At 37.0% G+C, this 23,377-nt stretch overlaps 1 protein-coding gene across 3 annotated transcripts in view; it reads left to right on the top strand.

Annotated features, from left to right (window-relative positions):
- The window catches only part of FCHSD2 (FCH and double SH3 domains 2), a 303,487-nt gene that overhangs the window by 254,980 nt on the left and 25,130 nt on the right, over positions 1-23,377 (top strand). For 2 of the 3 annotated variants that reach the window (XM_036119468.2, XM_036119470.2), the window contains 3 exons: positions 225-341; positions 9,515-9,619; positions 20,689-20,850. In XM_036119468.2, coding sequence (XP_035975361.2) covers positions 225-341; positions 9,515-9,619; positions 20,689-20,850 — 384 coding nt within the window. The remainder of the gene's footprint in view (positions 1-224; positions 342-9,514; positions 9,620-20,688; positions 20,851-23,377) is intronic. The other variant, XM_078058511.1, reaches the window with a different exon arrangement.

Raw genomic sequence — 23,377 nt, 5'->3', positions numbered from 1 at the left:
AGCTCTACTATTAAGCAGTGTAAAATGAAAAAAAAGCTGTGGTCATTTATGGTTTCACACCATCCTGCTAGTGTTCTGACATGAGACATTGCTTCCCACAGTAGTTCATATTTAATGGCTTGTTTTGAGTGCTGATTAAGTGAAAGCTCTCTGGTCCACCTGCAAACAGTAGTGATTTCAGTAGGCATAATAATGTTTGGTCTCTGTTCTCTCTTATGTTGTAGAGCCGACAATTAGAATCAGAAACTGGGACCACAGAGGAGCACAGTCTAAACAAGGAGGCTCGAAAATGGGCCACCCGTGTGGCACGTGAGCACAAAAACATTGTTCACCAACAAAGGGTAAGTGTAATAGAGTCTTAGGCTACATTTAGCTTAAGCAAAATGTCAAACCTATTTAAGGAGTTGAGTTTTGTTAATGTGAAAAATACCCTTTTTATGTTTTTTCTGTAATTTCATCCACTCAGCAGTATGCTCTCAGCTATCTACTTAGCTTGGAAATTCCTTAAGCCCTTCAAGCAGCAACACAGTAATTTATCTGCTTGCCATAACATTTCCTGAATGGCTAGTGATAGTGTATTACCGTCTCTCAGGTAGTAGAAGAGACATGCCTGTGTTGAATTAAGCTTTTAATGCCCTAGACAAATTTTTTTGAAGACTGGCTGGCTCAGTCGGTAGAGCATACAACCCTTGATCTCAGGGTCGTGAGTTCAAGGTCCATGTTGAGCATAGAGTTTACTTAACAAAAAAAACTAAATTAAATTAAATTAAAAATTAAAAAAGTGAAATTAAGCACCAAAAAAATATATCTTCCAGACTAAACTCTAAGCACAAAGAAATTAGGTAATAGCAAATTTTTTCTAATTTCCATTTATTTATAACTTTTTCTTAACCTTCACATCCAACTTATTAAAAGAATTGTTCATATTTAATGTCTATATTTCCTAATCTCACATTTATTTTTTAGCCCGTAATGTTTGGACTGTTCCTGCTTTCCCTTCCCTCATACTTCATACAGACTACACTTGCCAAAATCACCAGTGATGTCTGTGTTGCTAAATCCAAAATGGACTCTTTCATTTCTCAAAACCTGTTGGCAGTTTCATCATAATTGACAACTCCCTTTGTGTTGAAACACCCTCTTCTCTAGTTATCCATGACTTAACACTGTCCTGGTTTTCCTTCTGCCTCTCTGGCCATTCCTATATTCTTTGATAGGTTCTTCTTTCTTCACCTCATATTTAAGTATTTAAATTCCTTAGAGTTCTGTACTAGGCTATCTTTTCTTATTCTTTATTCTCATTATAGGCACTCTCAACCAGTGCCATGGTTTCACTTACCAAAAATCATAAATTAATATCTCCAACACTGGGCCTTTCTTCTGTGTATACATATATCCTCTTGCCTGCCTTGACTTCTTTTTACTGTCTCACAGGGATCTTGAGTTCAATGTTCCACTAATCTAATGCTGCAAAACAAAACACCTCAAACTTAATGCCACAAAGAAGAGCATTTTTAATTGTCTCTTAGCACTCTGGAGATTGGATGGACTTAGCTTGCCACTTCTCGCTTGGGAATCTCCCATGTGGTTACAGTCAGGTAGTGACTGGTGCTAGAGTCACCTCACAGACTTCCCCACTGAAAAAACTGGTTCTTGGAACAGGAAGACTTGAACAGCTGGGAACTAGAACAGCTAGAGCTCCTCATGCATCTCAGGCTCTCTGTGGTCTCTCCATATGGTCTCTCCAGCGCAGTGGCTTCAGCTTAGCTGTACCTCTTACATGGTGGCACAGGGCCCCAAAGATGTGAGTCCCAAGAATGAGCCAAGTAGGAGGTATGTTATCTTTTCTGGCCTAGCCTCAGAAATAACATGATATTACTTATGTCATATTTTTGTTAACTGAGGCAGTCACAAAGGCCCGTTGTCCAGATTCAAGGGGAGAGAACATAAACTCTACTTCTTGGTAGGGAAATAGCAAGGTTCTAGAAGAACATGTGGAGTGGGAAATATTGTAGTAACTTTTTTCAAAAACACAGTCTTCCACAGTCTGCCTTCTGGTTATAACAGTTTACATCCCTCTTGCATGCAAAATAAAACTCCCCTGTTTACCCCAAATCCCCCAAAGTCTGGTGTCAGACTCCAGTAGGTCATGTAAATGAGATTCACAGACAGATAAGGCTTCTTGAGTGCAGTTCCTCTAACAGTTTATCTCAAAGAATTTGTGAACTAGAGAGACAAGTTATCTGTCTACCATATATCCAATAAATAGTGATTAGATTAATTACTGCAGCTTTATACTTCAAAATGTAGAACACATGAAGAGACTTTGTTTTATTAAAATGCTTTACGATATTTGAAAGTAAATGTTCAGATATTAAAAATAAGTCTGCTTCCTCTATCTGTTGTCAAGGCATACTGTGTCTTTCTGCTAGGAGACAGATACAGGCAGATTTCAACAACTTCTCCATTTCTTAATAGCATGACCTATGTTAGGCTTTAATCTAGTAAGGTATAATTTAAGCAATAAAATTAAGGGTTTTTTTAATACTAAAACCAGTTCTGCTTTTGGCCATGATAAATTACCATGGGATCACACTTAAAAAACAATGAAATTAGTAGCCGTATGCCCTCTCAGGTTTTCTGCCTAAAGGCACTTTTTATATTGCAGTGCAGGGAGGGAGAACTTAAGCATGGTACCACAGACTCACTGAGTTGAGATGACAGAGATTATAGAGTTCAGAGTGGCTGAAGTGGCATGAATTTCAGGGCAAAGTACCAGACAATATGGGGATGCAGAGAAAGAATTCCAAAAATTGACATAGGTCCCCCCTTCATTCTGTTGCTGAATACTAAACCATACATGCATATGATGAAATTCCACAATATGGGGTAGAAAATGACAGAGGAGATAAGCTGAAGGATTCCCAGAGGTCACATAGGTCCAGAACACATTCAAGTTGTGATTAGCAGAGGTTGAGACTACTCATGGATCACCTGGGGCCTTCAGGAGACTACAGAAGGATCATACAATGGTTCCAGGGCTAACTTGTCTTGGAATAGGGCTACTTTAGAACTAACGTTAACAGAGCTTTAAAACAGGCTTCAAAAAGATCAAACTAATCCACACATAACTTATTTGCCTGCCAGGGGGGAAAAATCTACTCTTCAAAGGAAGGAAACAAAATCCAGTATTCAGTAACATAGTATTCACAGCGCACCTAGGTGACTCAGTCCGTTAAGCATCCCACTCTTTTTTTTAAGATTTTATTTATTTATTTATCAGAAAGAGAGCACAAGCCCAAGCGCACAAGAGGGGGAAGCACAGGCAGAGGGAGAAGCCGGCTCCCCATTGAGCAAGGAGCCTGATGCAGGGCTCGATCCCAGGACCCTGGTGCTTAACTGACTGAGCCACCGAGGCGTCTCTAAGTGTCCCACTCTTGATTTTGGCTCAGGTCATGATCTCAGGGTTGTGAGATCAAGCCCCGCATCAGGCTGTGTGCTGGGTGTGGAGCCTCCTTAAGATTCTCTTTTTTCTCTCTCCCTGTCCCTCGGCCCCTCCCCTCCAAAAAAAAGGCATAAAAAAAAAAAACCCATAGTATTCACAATGTCAAGAATCAAATTTGCTAAATATTAAAAGAAGCAAGAGAATATAACCCATGACCAAAGGAAAAATCAATTAAAGCAGACCCATAAATGTCAAAGATGATGGAATTAGCAAATAAGGACTTCAGAACAGTAAATAAGTTCAAGGATTTAAAAGAAAACAAACATGAACATATTGAAGAAAGAAAATGAAAATATACAAAAGAACCAAATGGAACTTCGAGATCTGAAAATACAGTATTTGAAATGAAAAATTCAATAGATTGGGTGGCACCAAAAGAACAATGAGCTTAAAAGTATATATAGCAATAGAAACTGTGTCCAAACTATCGAGCCCCATATCGGCCTCCTTGCTCAGTTGGGAGTCTGCTTCTCCCTCTCCCTCTGCCTGCCACTCCCCCTGCTTGTGCTCTCTCTCTCTGTCAAATAAATAAATAAAATAAAATAAAATAAAAAAGAAAGAAACTGTCCAAACTGAAACACAGAAATAAAAGACTTTTTAAAAATGAACAGAGCATCATTAATCTATGTGGGAGAATACGTGATCTAACATTTTGGGAGTTAGAAAGAGACTTATTTGGAGACAGAAAGAGAGAAGAGTCAATTTCATAATCAATTTGTTAAAAAGCAGTGCTACTCAATGAAATAAGACTCAAAATATTTTCTCTAGGGTCAGGAACAAGGCAAGGATGCCCCCTTTTGCCACTTCTATTCATTATAATACTAGAAGTTCTAGCCAAGCAATTAGGCAAGAAAAAGAACTAAAAGGCATCGAGATTGAAAAGAAACAAGTGAAATTATCTCTGTTCACAAATAAAATGATCTTACACACACACCCCTATTAGAGCTAGTAAGCAAATTCAGCAGAGTTGCAGAATACAAAATTAACACACAAAAATTGCATTTTTTAAAGATTTTTATTTATTTGGGAGAGAGACAGAGATAGCAACAGAGATAGCTGGAGAGAGCACATGAGCACGGAGGAGAGGGAGGAGCAGGCTCCCCGCTGAGCAGGGAGCCCAATGTGGGGCTCAATCCCAGGACCTTGGGATCATGACCCGAGCCAAAGGCAGACACTTAACCAACTGAGCCACCCAGGTGCCCCTAGTTAATTGCATTTTATACACTAACAATATACAATCCAAAAAGGAAATTAAGAAAACAGTTCCATTTACAATACCATCAAAAAGAATAAAATACTTAGGAATAAACTTAACCAAGGAGGCAAATTACTTGTACACTAAAAACTATAAGACACTGATGAAAGGAACTAAATAAGATATAAATAAATGGAAAGACATCCTGTGTTTATGGAATGGAAGATAATATTAAGATGACAATACCACCCAAAATGATCTACAAATTCAGTGCAATCCCTATCAAAATCCCAACAGTATTTTTTTGCAGAAATAGAAAAACCCATCCTAAAATTCATACGGAATCTCAGGGAACCCTGGCTAGCCAAAGCAGTTTTGAAAAAGAACAAAGTTGAAGGACTCATACTTCCTGACTTTAAAACTTATTACAAAGCTACAGTATTCAAAACATTGTAGTATTGTCATGACAGACATATAGACCAATGGAATAGAAGTTTCAATATTTTTATTTTATTTCTATTTTTTTAACATGGAGAACTGAAGTGTTTTTTTTTATTTTAATTCCAGTATAGTTAACATACAATGTTATATTAGTTTCAGGTGTACAATACAGTGATTCAACAATTCTATACATTACTTATTGCTGCTTATCATGATAAGTGTACTCTTAATCCCCATCTCCTGTTTCACCCATCTTCCCACCTACCTCCCTTCTGGTAACCATCAGTTCTCTATATTTAAGAGTTTGTTTTTTGGTTTATCTCTTTTTTTCTTTGTTCATTTGTAAAGGTAGCAGTATTTTAAAAATACCTGTTATCTCCAAACTAATCCATTTATTCAGTGCAATCCAAGTCAAACATCCAGCAGGAGTTTTTATAGAAATTGGCAAAATGCTTCTAAAATATACATGGAAATGCAAATGATCTCGAATAACTAAAGCAGTTTTGGAAAAATAAGAATGAAATTGGAGGGCTGGGGTGCCTGGATGGCTCAGTCAGTTAAGCAATCGTTGGGCTCTGCGCTGAGCATGGAGCCTACTTGGGATTCTCTCTCTCCTTCTCCGTTTGTGCAACACCTCCCCTCTCCCCCGATGTGCATGTGCTCACAGGCTCTCTCTCTCTCAAAATAATAAGTAAATCTTAAAAAAAAAAAAAAAATTAGAGGGCTGGGGTGCCTGGGTAGCTCAGTCAGTTAAGCATCTGCCTTCAGCTCAGGTCATGATCCCAGGGTCCTGGCTCCCTGCTCAGCAAGGAGTCTGCTTATCTCTCTCCCTCTGCCCCTCCCCCTCAGCTCGTGCTGTCTCTCTCTCTCAAATGAAAAAACCTTTAAAAAAATGGAGGGTTTACTCTACCTCATTTCAAGACATAAAACTACAGAAATCAAGATGTAGTATTGGGGTAAGAATGGACTTATAGATGAATGGAACAAAAAAGAGAGTCTAGAAGTAGGCACACACATATATAGTCCATTGATTTTTAATAAAGATGTAACAAACTTATAAAAATGCTAAATAAATTTTAATAAAAATGAATCCAGTTATATTTTAAGCACATGACTAATGAGGGTGCCAGGATGATTCAACACTAGAAAATTTATCAGTATAATAAACTGCATTTACCAAATAAAGATGAAAAATTCTATGATTTTTTTTATAGTTACCAAAAAATCATATGATAAAATTCATTATCTCTTAGTGATTAAAAAATAAAACGAAAGTCACAGCCAGCAAGATAAAGAATTTTTCATCCTAATAAGGATAGCTTCCTGAAACTGACAGCAAAACATTATGTTTGATGGTTGTGTTTTCTATATCTGCCATAACAAATTACCATGAACTCAGTAGCTTAAAACAATACAAATTTTTTTATCTCACAGTTCTATAGGTCAGACATCTGGATGGGCTTAGCTGATTTTACTGCTCACGCTCTAACAAGGCCAAAATCAAGTTGTTTTAGCTAGCTAGCTAGGCTGGCCTCTGGGATAGAACCCACTTCCAAGCTCATTCAGGTTGTTGTCAGAATCTAGTTCCTAATAACTGTAGAACCTAGGTTCCTGCTTCTTTCCTGTCAGCCGGGGGTACCCTTAGCTCCTAGAGGCTACTCTCTCTGATCCTTGCACATGGGCTTCTAATCTCGGAGCCAGCAATGATGCATTGAATCCTTTCTGTGCTTGGAATCTCCCTGACTTCCATTTGGCCTGTCTCTCATCTGATTCCAGCCAGAGGACGTTCTCTGCTTATAGGAGGTCATAATGATTAGATTGAGCTGCTTCAGTAATCCAGGATAATCTCCCTATCTTAAGTTCCGTAACTCTAATATATCTGTAAATTATATTTTACATATAAACAGTTCCAGGATTAGGGTGTGGACCTCAGTCCTACAGTTATTAGGAACTAGATTCTGACAACCTGAATGAGCTTAGAAGTGGGTTCTACCCCAGAGGCCAGCCTAGCTAGCTAGCTAAAACAACTTGATTTTGGCCTTGTTAGAGCCTGAGCAGTAAAATCAGCTAAGCCCATCCAGATGTCTGACCTATAGAACTGTGAGATTAAAAAATTTGTATTGTTTTAAGCTACTAAGTTCGTGGTAATTTGTTATGGCAGATATAGAAAACACAACCATCAAACATAATGTTTGCTGTTTTAGGAAGCTATATCCTTGTTAGGATGAAAAATTCTTTATCTTGCTGGCTGTGACTTTCAGTTTATTTTTTAATCACTAAGAGATAATGAATTTTATCATAGGATTTTTTGGTAACTGTAAAAATAGTAAGAGAATTTTTCATCTTTGGAGGTCATTCTGCCTACTAAAATGGTAAAATAAGAAAACAGTACCGAGCATCACCACTACTTTTCAGTGTCATAAGATTTACTGCATTAATGAAAGAAAAATAAAGTGTTCAAATATTAGGAAAAGGTACACCTGTTATTATTTATAGATGATATGATTGTGTACCCCCCCAGAATATGTGACCCAGCACTCAAATAGACATAACAATGGTTCAGTAAGGTGAATAGATAGAAGACTATATACAGCCTATAAAACAAAAGAACTTTAAAAAGTTAAGAGTAAGGGAATAGAATGAGAGGAAACGTTTATAACATAAATAACAGAAAAAGGACTAATATCGAGAAAAGTATGTTAAAGTAGTAAATAATAAAAGGACAAAAAACTAGAAAAATGAATAGAGGCTAAAGATTGACAATATCTAATGTTGGTGAGATACAGAAAAATATGCTGTCACACACTACTAGTAGAAGACTATGTACAACTTTTGGGAGGCAATTTGGCAATGTCTATTTTTTTTTATTTTTTAAAAAGATTTATTTATTTATTTTAGAGAACGAGAGAGCGTGGGCAGGGTGGGGAGGGGCTGAGGGAGAGGGAGAAAGAGTCTCAAGCAGATTCCATGCTGAGCTGGGAGCCCAGCCCAGGGCTCCATCCAACGACCCTGAGATCATGACCTGAGTCGAAACCAAGAGTCAGATGCTTAACCAACTATGCCACCCAGGTGCCCATGGCAATGTCTATTTTAATTAAAATGTACAATTTCCACTTCTGTATTTTTATCTTAAATATTCCTGTATGTGTTAAAAGAGTCATTAACTAGGTTGTTTGTACAGTACTATTTATAATACTGGGAAATTTGAAACTCAAATAGCAATAGAATAAGAGTAAATAAAAAATGGTACAGCTAAACTGTTGCATCTATGGATTAGAGAATGAAGTCAATCTATTTGTACAGTTATAAAAAGGTCTCAGACACATTGAGGGGATGATAGATCTCATTTTAAAGATGTATTCATTTATTTTAGAGAGAGAGCACAGTGGGAGGGGCAGAAGAGAGAGGAAGAGAGAAACCCAAGCAGACTCCACACTGAGCATGGAGCCTGAGGCGGGGCTCAGTCTTACAACCCAGATCACAACCTGAGCCAAAACCAAGAGTCAGCTGTTTAACTGAGTGTGCCACCCAGGTGCCCCATCATTTTACTATTTTTTAAATGAAACTGTGCAAGTATGTACAGATACATAAGAAATAGTTCAGAAAAATACATGTAAATTGATGGGACAGTAATGATCTTGGGGTGAGGGGGGCACATAGTGGGATGTGCAAATATGAGACTTTTTGCCATTTTTTATTAGTTGTTGTTTTACAACAGTACTTTATATTCATGTAATTTTTTTAGAAGATTTTATTTATGTATTTGAGAGAGAGAGACTGAGCAGGAACAGGGGGAGTGGCAGAGGGAGAGGGAGAAGCAGTCTCCCTGCTGAGCAGGGATCCTGATGTGGGGCTCCATCCCTGGACCCTGGGATCATGACCTGAGCCCAAGACAGAAGCTCAACCAACTGAACCACCCAGGCACCCCATATTCATTTAATTTTTAGAAATTGAAGGTATATCTAAAACTAATGATGTAATGTATGGGGATTAACATAACAATAAAAAAATTAAAAAAAAAAAAAAAGAACGAACAAGAAAAAAAAAAAAGAAATTGAAGGTATGCATATCAAAACATGCAATCCAAATAAGGTTTGTAGATTGTGCCAACGTCAATTTCCTGGTTTTTATATTGTAGTATAGTTGTATAAGTTGTTGCCATGGGGGAAAGGGGTGGGGAGACTTTCTATACTACTTTTGCAACTCTGTATAATTGTATCAAGAGTTTTTTTTAATTAACAAATAAGTGAAAAAAATTAAAGGTTAAAAAAGGAATTGTGGCCACTCGTCACTGAAGTCTATTTAATTACCTAAATACTCTAGTCACTAAAGCAAAAAAAAATCAGTCATCATTTTCCTGTTTTCTTTAATAGGTTCTAGATGATCTGGAATGTCATGGAGTTGCAGTGTCAGAACAAAGCCGGGCAGAGTTGGAACAGAAAATAGATGAAGCTAGAGAAAATATTCGTAAAGCAGAGGTGAGGTGACAGCTAACTGTGGCATTTTGCCCAGCTCCAGCAACATCACAGCTGTGATATATACCTTCAGAATTCAATTTCTATACATTGGTTAATTTGAAGATGACTCAGCATCTTCATCTGAGTCCAGAGTATTATTTTTGAGTACCTGCTTCATACAGGATAGTACACATAACGAAAAGACACTGAACCTGTTATCTGAAGAGTTTATACTCAAGAAGAATTAACAGAATTACACCACGATAAAGATATAATTTTAAAGTTTTCATAAGGTACATAATAAATCAGTCAAATTAATGGCATAAAATTGATATATATATGTTCAGAGCCTTGAAAAGTCCTCCCCGATAATGAAAGGTTCACTGGTCCAGGGGCATAAGCTGATCTTTTAAAAAGGAGAGATTTGGTTAAGCAGACAAGGCAAAAAACGTTACAACAGTGAATTTTAATCTTTTGGTGAGGGGTCATGGAACCCTTTGTGTATGAAAGTGTGAAACCCTCTCTCCCACAAAAAAAATTACGCATTTTTGTGTACAGTGTCCAGAAGTTCGTGTACCCTAGAGTAATATTCCCTGACCTAGTGGCAGGGAGGTTGAGAGGGAAAGAAAGAAGTTATTGGCAAAGGAGGAACACATAGGATACAATTTGGCAGTTGGATTTGTTTAGAGTGGAGGTTTTTTGTGAGGAAATGTGGTAGGAAGTAAGTGAAATAATTGTGGTTAGGACCAGTTTATGGATGACCTGTGCACACTTGTGTATAGTTATCTATATATATAGTTATCTACCCAATGCAACATGTTGAAGGGATGTAGAAAATAGACATTTTAGAAAGACTGAGACTATGCAGACCTCAAGGAGAATATGTTCCTGTTAGGAAGGCATAAAGAGTGTCAAAGATAACTAAGACTTTAAAACATAAATGCTGAGGCGTGGTCCACACAAGTATACTTAATACTTAAAGAACCCAGAGGACACAGAGACCACTGTGGCAGAAGTTGTTAGGGCAGGTAACACAAAAGACGTAGAATTTGAGATGGCTGTTGATGGATGAGTAGTATTTAATTAGAGAAAAAGGGATAGCACAAGATTTTTGCCATGCAATGTCAAGAGGCATAACTTGAACCAAAAGAAGAAGGTAGGAAGGAGGCAGATTTGAGCCTGGCATTGGGAAATGCTCTCTAACAGTCATTTGCCCAGTGAGAGAGTAAGCTCCCCGGGACATAGTATTCCACTGTAAGTGTACAAGATACTGCCAGGGACTCTCTACAAGGAGTTCTTGCAATTGGTTGAGGGTTAATCTAAACTAGTGATTTTCATATATCCCCTCAGGACTCTAGAGGTTTTGAGGAAGTGTTTCAGTGGTTGGTTGAGGGGGAGGGGGTGGTGAGAAGAGAGGCAGCTTAGGCAAACATAGGGAGTATGAGCATGTTTTTGGCACAACCCCACAGAAGTGATCTGAACCAGAAAGGCTTGCCATCTGCCTGGTGTACAGAAACCCTAGTAAACCCAACTTGCCTTTGTTCCTGGCACATGATCCATGGCCTCCATAGTGAAGAGGGCAGTGTGTACAATAAATAGCCATTTTCCACTCTGAATTCAGGGTCATGGCTAAACCACTACCCTAGTGTATCGGCCAAGTACTGTTGGCAGGCCCTGCCTGGTCTGAGAGACACTGGCTTGTGTATGAGAGTTTCTCCTGCTGTTTGTTTCTCCATCCAGCAGGAGAGTGAAGCCAGTTTCAGAGCCTTGGTGGAACAGGACGAGTCTCAGAAGTTTTGTGAAGGGTGTGTTCTCTCTTGTATTTTCCGTTTCCAGGCTCCCTCCATGGTGTCACTGTCTGGTATCATCGCTCCACCAAACCCCCCAGTAGTGGCAGCAGTAGGTATCAGTCCCACAAAGGCTGCATTTAGGCTGAATGACATGTTATTTCCATGAGTGTGCTAAAGAGCCCTGTGTTTGTTAGCTTAAAGCTAAAAATATGAAGTGAGATTCCCACAACGGAATGTCTCATTTCTCTTAATACCAGTATTTAAGTCTGTATTCTCAAAGATAATTTTCTTACCGAAAATATGGAATATGCTAAGAGCCATGATGCTGGATCCATTATCTCAGCTTTAAATACCTATGAAATATAGTTAGTCCTACTGCTATCTTAAAATGATCTCTCACTTGATTTTCACCTATCAGATATAAAGAATAACCCAGCTAAAATTAGATGGCAAATATGTGAGTGTAGTATTGGGGTAGTACTTAACCAGATTGTCATAATGACATTTTTGGGTAAAGTTGACCGACCACAAGAGCCTTCAGAAGAATTGACATTAGTAGTTTCTGCAGATTCCTTTTTTCTTTCCTTTGCCTTTACATCATTTGTATTGGATTTTCTCTTTCCATTCAATAGTTATTTACTTTACTATAAATACCTAATCAAAAGGAAAAAAGCTGGTTAAAGTTCCATTATCTCCTTCATGTTTGGTTTTTAACTCCTACCAACATGAATGTTACTCTCCTTTGTTGGTTAATCTACTTTATCCAGTCTTTTCTGTATAGTGTTTCCATTCAGTGTTGCTGATTAGAATAAAAACCTTTGTGGTGCTCAGTAATAAACTTTTTCCAACATAAGAAATCAAAAATATAAATGGCCTGTGCTTTTCCAAAGAATAGGGTTTATATAGTGACTAATTAAGTATTGGCTGGTTAATGTGTCACAAATTCACTAATTGATTAGTTTAACAAATACTTAATGAATACCTGCCATGTGCCAAATACGGATGGATACTATACATACAGTTATGAACAAACTATTATTATATTATTATGATCTCTACGATTGTCACAAAATCTTTGTATTAGATGTGGTACTGTTTGCAGCCCCTGACAAATTCAAGAATTGAAACAGAGCAGTAGCTGCTTAAGTTAAACTTTAGTAACAGTCTTCTTAACCTGGTATTTATGTATTTAAATTTTTTGACGTGCCTTTTGTCACAAAGACACACACATTCTTCATCTGACTTACCTTTCCTATTTTAAAAATAGCTTACCAAGAGACCAAGAATTTTTAAATACCATCTTTTTGGAAGCTGTACATGACTTATGTTGTTCAGAACACAATTATTCTTTGCATGTTTAAATTTTTCCTTCTATTTGGGTTGAGGGCAGTTCTCTCTTTTTTGACAGTGAGGAGACACAAAGAGGAGAAAGTTAATGTAAGAAGTCAAAGATAACCAGAAATTTTTAGTAACTCACATTTGGTGTGAGGTCTGCAGAAGGAACTATAGACTATATGATTCTTTCTTTAAGATATTAACTATAGTTTTTTAATCTGAATTGAATGTACATTTGAAAGCCAAAGTACATTAACAAAGTGAATTAACAAAACCAAAAAAAATCAATTATTATCTATATAAACACATTTTCATAAATAACATTTTCTCTTAAATTATCATCCTATAAGCTTCTATTGTACATCAGGAATTCAAAATTATGTCATCCTTGTACCTCAGTGACTCAAAAAATGGTAATTAATACCCCTTGCCAGCATGCGATAGGAGAAACCTAAAAATTTCACTTGCATAAAATGTAAGGAAATGCTAAGGATGAGCCTGCTATAAAAACAGAATTTCCAGTCATGTTATATCCAGATTGACATTACCTCTGGGCCTGTTATTGCAGGTTTTCACTGTACTCATGTAACATGTCAGCAGACCTTTTGACTAACCACTTTCTTTCATTTTTATTGTGAAAAATATCAACCATATTTAAAAGATGAGTAAATATATTTCTCAATATGCTAAATTCAACAATTAACATTTTACAATATTGACTTTGTATGTTTATTCCTATTCTGTAATATAGAAGTTAAAGCAAGAGGCCTGATTCGAATGAGTATTTTAAGCAAGAATACTTTATAGATAGATGCTATGTTTTTCATCACAGAATGTTTTTATCAAGTTGCCTCTCTATTAATGATGCTAGTAGTAGTCACTTAATTAGATGGTGCTACCAGCTCTTTTTAAAGTTTCTTTTTTTGTACTTGGCAACTAGCAAGTACTAGTCACCTCCAATATTGGCAGCTGGGTATTTTTCTCTCTTACTTAAGTATCATTATGCTGTCATGGAATTTTAAAAATCAGCTCTATCAAGGTATAATATACAAACAATAAAATGTAACCATTTCAAGTGAACAGTTTGGTGAGCTTGGAGAAATGCATCTCCCTAAGTATTCACCACCACAATCAAGATATCAAATATTTCTGTCATCCCCCCAAAATTCTCTTGTGACCAGGCAACAACTGACCTGCTCGCTGTCACATAGGGTAGTTCAGCTTCAGCAACACTGAATATTAGATTACTTGATATTGTCCTGTAAATCACATGCAAAGATTACACCTCACATTTTTATCCAGCCTTACTTTTTGTCTTAAGTTCAGTTTGATGAGCTACTGTGTAATCAGGTTCACTGATCTTTTCTTCTGTAGTGTGTAATCTACTGTTAAGGGCATCCTGTGAATTTTTATTTCAGATATTACAGTTTCAGCTCTATAAATTCTGTTTGGTTCTTTATATTCCCAGTTCACGCCTATTTATCTTCATGTTTTCCTTTAAATCCTTAAGTGTATTTATAATAATGACTTTAAGTCCTTGTCTGCTCGTTCCATCCTATCTATGTTTTCTGTTTCTCTTTCTTAATCGATTTTTTCCTTTAGTTATGGCTTGTGTTTTTCTGCTTTTCAAATACCTAGTAGAAATTTTGAGTGTTTGGTTATTGAGTGTCTGGATTCTCCTTTCTTCTTTGAAGACTGTTGAGTTTTGTTCCAACTGCCAATTCATTTGCAGATCAGTTTGATCCTTTGGAGGTTTGTTTTTAAGCTTTGTTTGGGTTGGTTTAGAATAGCCTTTCCAGTAGGGCAAATTTAGCCCTATTACCAATGCATTTCCTTTCTATAGTTTCTTGTTACGCCATAAGTATCCAACAAGGTTTTTCAATCTGGCTGGATAGAACTGTAATATCTCTCAGCCCTGTATAAGCTCTGGGAATTTTTCAGTTCACAGCTCTGTGGTAGATATTTTTTCCTTTGCTTCTCCTCATGGAGTCCCACCTTATATATTCTCAATTTATTATGGATTTGTATTAAGTTAATGTATTTTCCATTACAGATGGCCTCTTTTAAGCCCCATAGTGTCTAAATTTGTCCATTGAGAGTCCATTTAGGCTTTTTTGACATTATTGCCATTAGTCTTTGAATAGTTTCTTGCTTTCTCATACAAGCTTGCTATCATAGACTCGCCTTGTATTTTCCCTGATCAGACTTAGAATTAGCCATTTCTCCAAGGAGCTCTGATTTCTTTTAATAGAGGATAGTATTTAGACACCAAGGTCTAGAATGTGAAGGTGCTTATTGTAATGGGTGTCATTTATGTCTTGGCCCTTTCTTTGTTTTTGGAGCTAGGAATTTATTATTTTTTTTAAATCATGAGTTCATGTTGATATTTCCAGTTAAAATTTAAAATTAGAAGGATTTTGTTGAACTTCTTTGATTTTATATTTATCTTTTTTCTCTTACATTGAAAATCTTGGTTCCTAATAATATTACCGTAATACTTTATTTGTTTTATCCTGCAATATATTAAAGTTTCAGAATTAGAGTAGAAATATTAATGGTAAACTACTGAGCAAAATTTAATTTCTTTGCAGTTCATTTTGAATGTAGACTATCTCCACAAGGGTGGTTTCTGCTTCTGGTAATAAGGAACTAGCTCATATTAGACTAATCGTCCTTTAGATAACAGTTATTAACCTGAGGTAAAAATATTTAAAATAATTACTTAATAGAACTGGAAGATATCCAAGCCATGTAAAAACAGAAAGAAATAGACCCTTAAAAGAAAGGGACTGTACTTGGTGATATTTACATTAAATAGCTCTCTGCAAGGGGCTGCACGACTAGAATTCAAGCACAGAGCCTTGGTCTTACTGGCTTGAGGATGGACGTCAGGAACCCTCAAGTTTGCATATATGTAAACCTCCAAATCCTCAGTCAAACCTAAATACATTTTTGGAGCAGAAACTCCCAGGAGCTTGACAGGAAACAGTAGCTGGAAGACAAAATAACTGAGCCAAAATTTTAGCTGTTGCTCACCATGGGGAGTAACAATAACCATTAAAATATTGGAGTGGTTATAATAATATCAGACAAAATAGACTACAAGACAAGAAATATTAAAAGGGATAATTTATAATGATTAAAAATAAGGTCGTCATCATCTTCTCCATCAGGAAGACACAATTCTGGATGTGTATGTAGCTAATAATAGAGCTACTAATATATGAAGCAAAAACTGACAGAACTAAAAGAAGAAATAGCAAGTCTACAATGGTAGTCAGAGATTTCAACATTCCTTTCAGTAATTAGAACAAGGGGCTAGAAAGTCAGCAAGGATACAGAAGACTTGAACAGCACTGTCAACCAGCATTACCTAATCGGCATCTATAGAACACTCCACCCCATAAGGGTAGAGTACTTGTTCTCTTAAAGTACACACAGAATGTTCAGCAAGACCATATACTAGACCGTAAACCAGTGTCAGTTATTGCTGTCACTCAGAGTATGTTCTCTGACCCATCAGAATTAAATTAAAAATCAATAACAGATAACCTGAAAAATCCCCAGATATTTGGAAATTAAATTATTTAAACACAATAATCTGTAGCTGCCTTAAAACACACGTACCCAACTTTATGGCAAAAACAGTTTATTATCTCTCACCATTCTGGGTGTTGACTGTGCATTTCTTTTGCAGGTTTTTCCTGAGATTACTCAAGGAACTACATTCATCCAGAGGGTCTGTTAGAGGTCTGGGGCTTTTTTCCAAATGGTCTTTCATCCTCAGATATGCTAAACTAGGCTTCCTTACATGGTGGAGACATATTCCCAGAAATCAGGCCTAATTGTACTTAATCAAATCTGTGCTGGCATCAAATTTGCATATGGTCCGTCAAAGCAGATCACATGGATAGGCCCAGAATCAATGTGGGAGGGGACTACATGGATAGCAGGAGGCATGAATCATTGGCAATAACAATTTACCAAAATTGATAGGACCTTTTTAAATCATTTTACTCATCTATAAGATGGAGTTTATGATATCCATCCCCAGAATTGTTGTGTGGATTAAATGAAATAGTATAGTCATATAGTTCCTAGTACATATGATAAAAGTTGTTTGGAATGGTTTTTTTAAGATACCAAAGGTAATTTAGAGTGGCAGATACTATCATCTGCCTTTATTCATTTCCTATGTATGCCAGGCACTGTCCTGAACAGTAGGGTTGCAACAGACACAGTTCTTATCCTTAAAGAAATGGTATTTTGAAGGTAAATTAACTAAGCCCAGATTGGATTTACAGACTTTATAACTGTCAAAAAGTTTTATAAGCTCAGCTGTGGCTTGATATTTGGATATGCTTATGTTAAATTTTATATTAAGATCAGTTAATTGATGTTGTTAATACACCAAGATTATGTATTCTAAAAGATCGGGCTTTCAAAACATTTTAAAAAGCTCTTTACAAATTCTAAAATGATTTGGTCAAGTAGTATCTGGGATGCAATCAAGTTACAGAAACCTTTGCTTTGCAAATTTTAATCAACCAGCAAATCATCACAATTCATTTGAAAACCCTGGAAAATTCTTCTTTTAAATAGTTGATAAAATATAAACAGTTGGAACTCTGAAGGAAAGATAGCTATGATTATTCTGAAGCTGCAATCTAAAAATCTAAGTTTGCAAATGCCATGTTCATCAGTTGTTTGGTAAAATACTGACAAAAATACATCTTATAAAAATGAAATTACTTGGTACTGAAAAAATAGAATATATTGATATTTCTCTCATTCCTTCTCACTCTTGATCTCACTCTTTCTCCTTTTTTTTTGTTTCTCTGCTTCTGCAGTTAATGATTTACGTTTATGATTTCCAAGAAAGTTTGTTCATTCACCCTTCTTTTCTAAAACATTTTATTGCCTCTGTTAATTCAAAATGCATACTAGAATGGTGCAGAGACAATTGGATAATTACATGCAAAAGGATGAAGTTGGGCCCCTACCTCATACCATATACAAAAATGAACTTAAAATGATCAAACACCTAAATGTAACAGCAAAAGCTATAAAGCACTCAAAAGAAACCATAGGAGTAAATCTTTGTGACGTTGGATTAATTTCTTAGGTATGAAACCAAAAGCCCAAGCAACAAAAGAAAAAAATAGATAAATTGGATTTTATTGAAATTAAAAACTTTCTTGCTTCAAAAGATACTATCAAGAAAGTGAAAGACAACCCACAGGATGGGAAAACATATCTGCAAATCATGTACCTGGTGAGAGACTTTTATCTAGAATACAGAAAAACTCTTACGATAAAGACAAAGACAAAATAAAAAGAACAATACAAAGACAACCCATTTTAAAAATGAGCAAAGGATCTGAATAGACAGACATTTCTCTGAGAAGATACACAGATGACCATAAGTACATGAAAAGATGCTTCACATCTTTAGTCATTAAGGAAATACAAACCAATACTACAATGAGATACTACTTCACACCCACTAGGATGGCTAGAATCAAAAAGGCAGACTTAACAAGTATTTTTCAGGATGTGGAGAAATGTTAACCCTCTTACCCTGCTGGTGGGATTGTCAAATGAGGCAGCTACTTTGGAAAACAGTCTGGCATTTTCCCAAATGGTTAAACATAGCATTATTTTATGACCAAGCAATTTCAGTACTAAGTATATACCCAAGAGAAATGAAAGCATGTTTACACAAGAACTTGTACACTAATGTTTAAAGGAACATTATTCATATTAGGCAAAAAATTGAAATAACTCAAAGGTCTGTCAGCTGACAAATGGATAAAGTGTGGTATATCCATACAATACGATGTTATTTGGTCATAAATAGGAAGTACTGATACATGTTACACCATGGATGAACCTTGAAAACATTATGCTAAATGAAAGAAGCCAGACACAAAAGGCTACATATTATATGGTTCTGTTTATATTAAATGTTCAGAATAGGCCAATCTAATATAGAGAGAAAGTAGAATAGTAATTGGAATAAAGGGTAAGGGAGCAATGGTTAAAGAATATGAGGTTTCTTTTGGAGGTAATTAAAATGTTCTAAAGTTGATTGTGGTGATGGTGGCACATATCTGTGAATATACTGTATCATTGAACTGTACACTTTAAATGGGTGAATTTTATGGTGTATGTAAGCTGTATCTCAGTAAAGCTATTACCAAAACAGTTACTAGAAGGATGAACGGATTTTTGCAAGGCTATTTACCAAATGGTGTACCTCCAAGCTAAAAACTCTAAGATCTGTATGATAGCCAAAACCACTGAATTGTACACTTTAAAATGATTAAGATGGCAAAGTTTATGTAATGTTATGTAATGTGAATTTTATCTCATTTTTTTGTATATTTATTTGAGAGAGAGAACAGGCGAGCAGGAGAGAGGGAGAGAATTTCAAGCAGACCCCCCCGCTGCATGCGGAACCCAATGTGGGGCTCAGTCTCACAACCCTGAGATCATGACCTAAACCGAAATCCAAAGTCAGATGCTTAACCAATTAAGCCACCCAGGCGCCCCAGTTTTATCTCATTTTTAAAAATCTGTATGCTTAAAAATCTTAGGAATGCAAAATAAATTCAGTAATGAGAGCTCAAGTGAAACGAGTCAGAGCTTAGGTCATTTTTTTCTAAGCTCCACGCCTAACATAGGCTTGAACTCACAACCCTGAGATTAAGAGTCACATGCTCTACCAACGGAGCCAACCAGGTGCCCGCATAGCTCAGATCAGTTTTGACACCAACTCCTGCAGCTGAGAATCCAGACAGTGGTCGGAATTGCGTTCCAGCAGGATTCAGTGAGCACACTTGTAAAGTCCCACAGAAGGCCATGAAGTGAGGGTTGAAATTTATCAAATAATCAAAATCTTCTTAGTGGAACCTTCAGATGTTGAAGGAAGAGACCACCTCTCTATTATGTGGAACAAGGAAGCTGAATTTACTACTTGCTGAGCAAAAGAGAATCATACTTATAAATACAGTCTCTCTGACCAAACAAAACTAATAGATTGGGTTTTGGAAAGTATGGATTTCAGGGACTGGCAGATTTTCAAAACTGCAGACGTCTTACGGGTGCAGCTGTGCTATCTAGAGATGGGTGGACTGTGGGAAGCAGGGGCGGGAGCCTGACCGGTGGTCATGGCTGGAGTGAGGCTGTCACTGCCCGGCTACCTTGCAGAGGCTACACTGCTGGATCGGGACAGGTGTAGACTGCTTCTGTGCTTACCTGCTCATGCCTTGGAACACGAGTCGCAGAACAAGCAGTCTTTCCGTTTCTGGAATTTGGAGACTAGGAACTTTTTATTTTCTGTCTCTTAACTATTCCTGACAGCTACCTCATAATTTAATTCAGATCTTTACCATGTTGTTCAGTCAGGAGTCATGGAAGTTTTTAACCAGGGGAGTGACATGATGAGATCATTTGCAAACTTGTAAGTCCGGGAGATGGGTTAGAAGGCTCTGGAACATGCTAGATTTTAGGATGTTCTGAGGCATAGCCTTATTAAAAGGAGAAGAATGCAGACTTCATGGTGTATCTTCCCGTTCGTAAGTTCTGTTTGATGTATCTTGTCAAAATGCAAGTGTGCCATTTGCCTTCATTTCTGTTCCTGGGTTTCCTCCCCTCTCTCCAAGTGAAAAATTAACATCTATGCCAAGGTAGCATTGCCAGTGAATAAGAATAATCAAGATTATTCTAATTAATAAATCAGAAATAACTTTAAAAAACACATTGATTTGAGGAAAAAATGCCTTGATTTCTTTCTTTCTTTTTTTAATTTAGGCTCAAATTAAGATTTATTTTTTTTATTTTTTTTTTTGTTTTTATTTTTTTAAATTTTATTTTATTATGTTATGTTAGTCACCATATAATACATCATTAGTTTTTGATGAAGTAATCCACGATTTCTGACCATTTTCTTGGTTTTCTTAGATAATTAAGTTGAAAGCTGAAGCCCGGCTGGACCTGCTAAAGCAGATAGGTGTTTCTGTGGACACGTGGCTGAAGAGTGCAATGAATCAAGTAATGGAAGAACTGGAAAATGAACGATGGGCTCGCCTTCCTGCAGTGACCAATAATGGCACTTTACACTCGGTAGGGTTTCTCTTCTTGGCTGTGATGGGCAGACTTTCATTGAAGGATGCCATTCTCTGACTATGTAGCCAAACCTGAAAATAGCCAAAATTTAAAAGAAAAAATAATGGTTTTGCTAGCAGTTTGGTTTCTTTTCTTTAGCCTATCACTAGTTGAGTTAAACTTGGTGCAGCAAAGGAAAAAAGTCATGCTTTTTTTTTTTTTTTTAAATGTGCAGTAAAGAACATATTATCACTTGTTGGTTTATTCATGCCACTTTAACAAACTCGTTATCCCATTCATGAAGTAGATATGCTTCTTGTCCGGAAGTAGCAGAATAAAAATTTTAATCTAGTGTTTCTGAAGTGCTCAGAGGTCTTCTGTAGTACAAATGAAAACAAACATGCAAAGATCATAAACAGTCTCAAAGAAGGGAAAGGAGCACTTTTAGTCTGTGGCTTGTTTAACCTGATTGATTCACAAGGGCTTTGCGCTCTGCTTGCTGTATGTTTCATCAGAGACATAGGGCAGGGATGGTGTGACAAACGAGGCCAGAGCTCAAGCCAGTGTTTTCTTTCTCCAAGTCCAGGGCTCTTCCCACTCTGATGTCATCCAGTTCCATCTCAGTTTTTCATGTTGGAGATCTGAATGCCAGAAAAGTTCAGTGGTTTGCCTGTTATTACCTAAGTGGATATATGATTTCTAGGTGGTCAGACAAAGTAGTTCCTGCTGCTGCCTCCCCATCCATTACTCTCTCTCTCATCCTCTTTATTTCCTCATGGCATTTATTACAGTCTGTACTTGTCTTCTTTGTTTTCTTTGTCTGTCTTCCTCTCTGGAATGTAATTTCCATGTCTGCCTGATTCACTGCTCAGCACAGCCAAGTGCCTGGCACATAGTAGGTACTCAATAAATATCTGTTGAGGGATGAAATGAAAGAATGGATGGACGAACAGATGGAATAGTGGCAAACTAAAAGCTAAAACTTTAATCTCTCAACTTCCTACTGTATCCATAGTGCCTCTTCGGTGGTTGTGTCCTTCAGATAAAAGGCATCCTTGCTAGAGAAATTGGCTAAAGTTTAAGAACATTCCTGAAAGTTTTGTCAATTTTTTCACATAGCATTCTGATTTTCTAATGGGAATACACTTGCACATTTAAAAAAGATTGTGTGGGTGTGCATTTTAAGGAAAAGCAGTCTATTGAAAGTTTATTTTTATTTCATTATTAATGGTTATCCAGCTAGGGAAAGTAGGCACACATCACCCACTTGACTTTGGGGTTAGAAGAGCTTGCCCCATTTTCAGTACAACAGAGTTGCTCCGTATCATGGAATATCTCCTTCCAATGCATCTTTTGAATGTCACAATTCCCATCTACTTGAGGTTATTTTGTTGTACAGAATTTAGGATGACAGCAGATTCGAGGCACAAACTTACTTTCAGCTTCTTCAGTGGCACTGTTGGCAACCAGTCAGATACACGATTTCCCTTGGATTAGTACCTGTTCTAACTAAATCAACTGGGCAGGCATTTATCCCCTCGGTATGTGCCTACGTCCCGTGCATATTGGAAATGAGCAGGACTTGATCTCTCTCCTTGAAGAGCATAGCTGGTAGAGCAGACAGACCTTTATAGATCTTAGTGATACGTGGCAGTGTGTGACTGGGCTGCTCTGTGCCAGACCTGAAATTGCTTCCTCCTAACTCATCAATACCTTGGGAAGAAAGTCACTTCTCTCTGGGTTTCAGAGAGAAAGTTAAGGTAAATGATTCTAAGATCCCCTCCAATTCCAAAATTTTATGATTTTGTGAAATGCTCTCAAAAAAACTCAATACCAAATAGAAAAATAGGAAAGATGTTTGCCCCATGAAGGAAATGATAGTTGAATAGTCCTTGAAGAATTTCAACCGGAGATAAAGAAGGGCTTCTGAGTGTGAAGAAAGGAAACGAAGGAGATATGCCTAGTACAGTATGTCAATGAGTAGTACGTTCTGATAGTACGTGTTGAGAACTGTCCAAAGATATCAGCTCATCTAGGAACATCATATCCTCTGTGAAGGGAGCATTTCACAATCCCTTCCCACTCTTTCCTTCCCTCTACTCAGTATTACGGAGCCTGTGTCATCCCGTGTTCAGCTGAAGGATGTATTTTGTGGAAGCTCTACTAACAATACAGTAATGCCCCTCTTATTCATGGTGTCACTTTTCCTGGTTTCAGTTACTATGGTCAACCATGGAAGCAGCTATCTGGAAGCAGATGATCCTCCTTCTGACTTAGTGTCAGAAGGTCAGTAGTAGCTTAATGCTGCAGTGCCTACATCATTCTCCTCACTTCATCTCATCACGTAGGCATTTTATCATCTTACATCATCACAAGAAGGGTGAATATAGTACAATAAGATATTTTGAGAGAGAGAGAGACCCACATTCACGTAACGTTTATTACAGTATATTGTTGTAATTGTTATATTTTATTATTAGTTGGTTATTTATCTCTTACTGGGCCTAATTTATACATTAAACTGTAGCATAGGTATGTATGTGTA

This window comes from Halichoerus grypus, chromosome 11 (assembly GCF_964656455.1).
Source record: "Halichoerus grypus chromosome 11, mHalGry1.hap1.1, whole genome shotgun sequence".
Classification (NCBI taxonomy): domain Eukaryota; kingdom Metazoa; phylum Chordata; class Mammalia; order Carnivora; family Phocidae; genus Halichoerus; species Halichoerus grypus.
Note: the sequence above shows the minus strand (reverse complement) of the source record. Positions and strands in the feature narration are given on the sequence as shown.